Here is a 1,595-nt window from a genome sequence, read left to right as displayed (position 1 = left end):
CCCTGTCACCTTCCAATGAGATATTATATCACACTCATAATGTCACAGGGGCACAGATGTGGGGGAAGGGAATGGGGGGCTCAGACGCAGAGGGTAAATCAGGGATCAGGTTGGGCCGGTTAGCTGGACCCAGAGAAGTTGGGGTGTTGGGGGAGGAAGGGGACTGGCTGGGGGTCCCTGTGGTGGCTGGGGGGCCCCAGACTGACCCCTCTCTCTGCCCCCAGGACTGGAGGGGGAGGCGTTGCTGCAGGAGCTGGCACGAGGCTACGTGGCAGCGATGGGCGACATGGAGGGCAGGAAACCCGGCCCCACCAGCATCCTGGGTATGGTAGGGACGCCCCCTCATGCCTGGCACCCCCTGGGCACTGGGCCCCCCCCATGCCCACCAACACCCAGCCCACAGCTGCCTCCTGGGCCCCCTCCACTGTCCCTCCCAGCTGCCCCACGCGCCCCCCGGAGCCTAGCAGCCCCCACGCCTGTGACATGTGGGGGGAACGTGGGAGGGTTGTGGGCTATGCATACCTGGGCCGGGCGTGGGGGGGCTGGGGATGGGAGGGGGGTGCTATTTTGGGGACCCTGCAGGGCGCCCATGTGACCCCCACTCTCTCTCCCCCCAGGGACGTCCCAGCTGCGCACGGGCGAGCCGGCCGGGTACCGGATCCCCTTCAACCCCAGTGCCACCGGCTGCGGGGCCGCCATGCGCTCCATGGCCATCGGGCTCAGGTGGGAGGCGGGGCCCCAGGGGCCATGGGGCACCCCGGGGAAGGGGGTGGAGGTGGGGGGCCTCAGGAGGAGACTGGGGACAGAGCATCCAGGAAGATGGGGGCTCTGGGTCTTGGGGGTCTGGCGGGTGCATCCCAGGGGGGCGCTGGGAGGTTCTGGTGTCAGGGGACACCTGGCTGGGGGGCATGACCCTGCACTGCCCCTGCCCCCCCCCCAGGTACCCGCACCCCACAGAGCTGCCGACCCTGATCCGGATCAGCGTGGAGAGCGGGCGCATGACGCACCATCACCCCACAGGTAGGGGGCACAGGGCCTGGAGGGGAAAATAGTCCCACACTCCCACCCCGGCATCCCCCTCCCCCTTGCCGGGGACTGGGGGGGCCGTGTGGGGGGCCATCCTCCCAATCTCCCATTGGGGGTTTATGGGAGGGCTGTGGGAAGTCCCAGCCCCCAACGCTGTGCCCGCTGCAGGGAACTGGGGGGCCCCGGTCTGAGCGGTGGCTCTGCCCCCAGGCCTGGGGGAGGAAGAGGTCTCTGTGCAGGGCCCCTGATGGACGCTTGCCCCACTGCAGGGTACCTGGGGGCGCTGGCCTCGGCCCTGTTCACGGCCTATGCGGTGCGGGGGCTCTCCCTGGAGCAGTGGGGGGCCAGCCTGCTGCAGACCCTGCCCCTGGCCCAAACCTACATGCGGGACGAGGGCGTCGACACCCAGCCCAACCTGGACACCTGGGGGTACTTCCCCCAGAAATGGGGCTGGTGAGTGCGGGGGGCAATGGGGGGACAGAGCCCCGGGCAAGGCTGGGGGTGCCAGGCGCAGGGCGGGGGATGGGAAAGGGGGCGCACAACCCCTGGGGGGCGGAGCCGGGGTGCCA

The 1,595-nt window shown here is 69.9% G+C and overlaps 1 protein-coding gene across 1 annotated transcript in view; it reads left to right on the top strand.

Annotated features, from left to right (window-relative positions):
- Window positions 1-224: 224 nt before the first annotated feature.
- Window positions 225-1,595, top strand: part of LOC113405104 (protein ADP-ribosylarginine hydrolase-like) — a gene marked incomplete at its 5' end in the record, with an annotated part of 3,073 nt that continues 1,702 nt past the window's right edge. The window contains 4 exons of the mRNA XM_026662716.2: window positions 225-323; window positions 618-723; window positions 941-1,020; window positions 1,296-1,479. Coding sequence (XP_026518501.2) covers window positions 225-323; window positions 618-723; window positions 941-1,020; window positions 1,296-1,479 — 469 coding nt within the window. The remainder of the gene's footprint in view (window positions 324-617; window positions 724-940; window positions 1,021-1,295; window positions 1,480-1,595) is intronic.

The sequence above is a fragment of the Terrapene carolina genome, unplaced genomic scaffold (genome assembly GCF_002925995.2).
Source record: "Terrapene carolina triunguis isolate 2854851 unplaced genomic scaffold, T_m_triunguis-2.0 Scaffold29833, whole genome shotgun sequence".
Taxonomy (NCBI): Eukaryota; Metazoa; Chordata; order Testudines; family Emydidae; genus Terrapene; species Terrapene triunguis.
The sequence above is the reverse complement of the archived record's forward strand: the minus strand, read 5'-3'. Positions and strand labels throughout refer to the sequence as shown.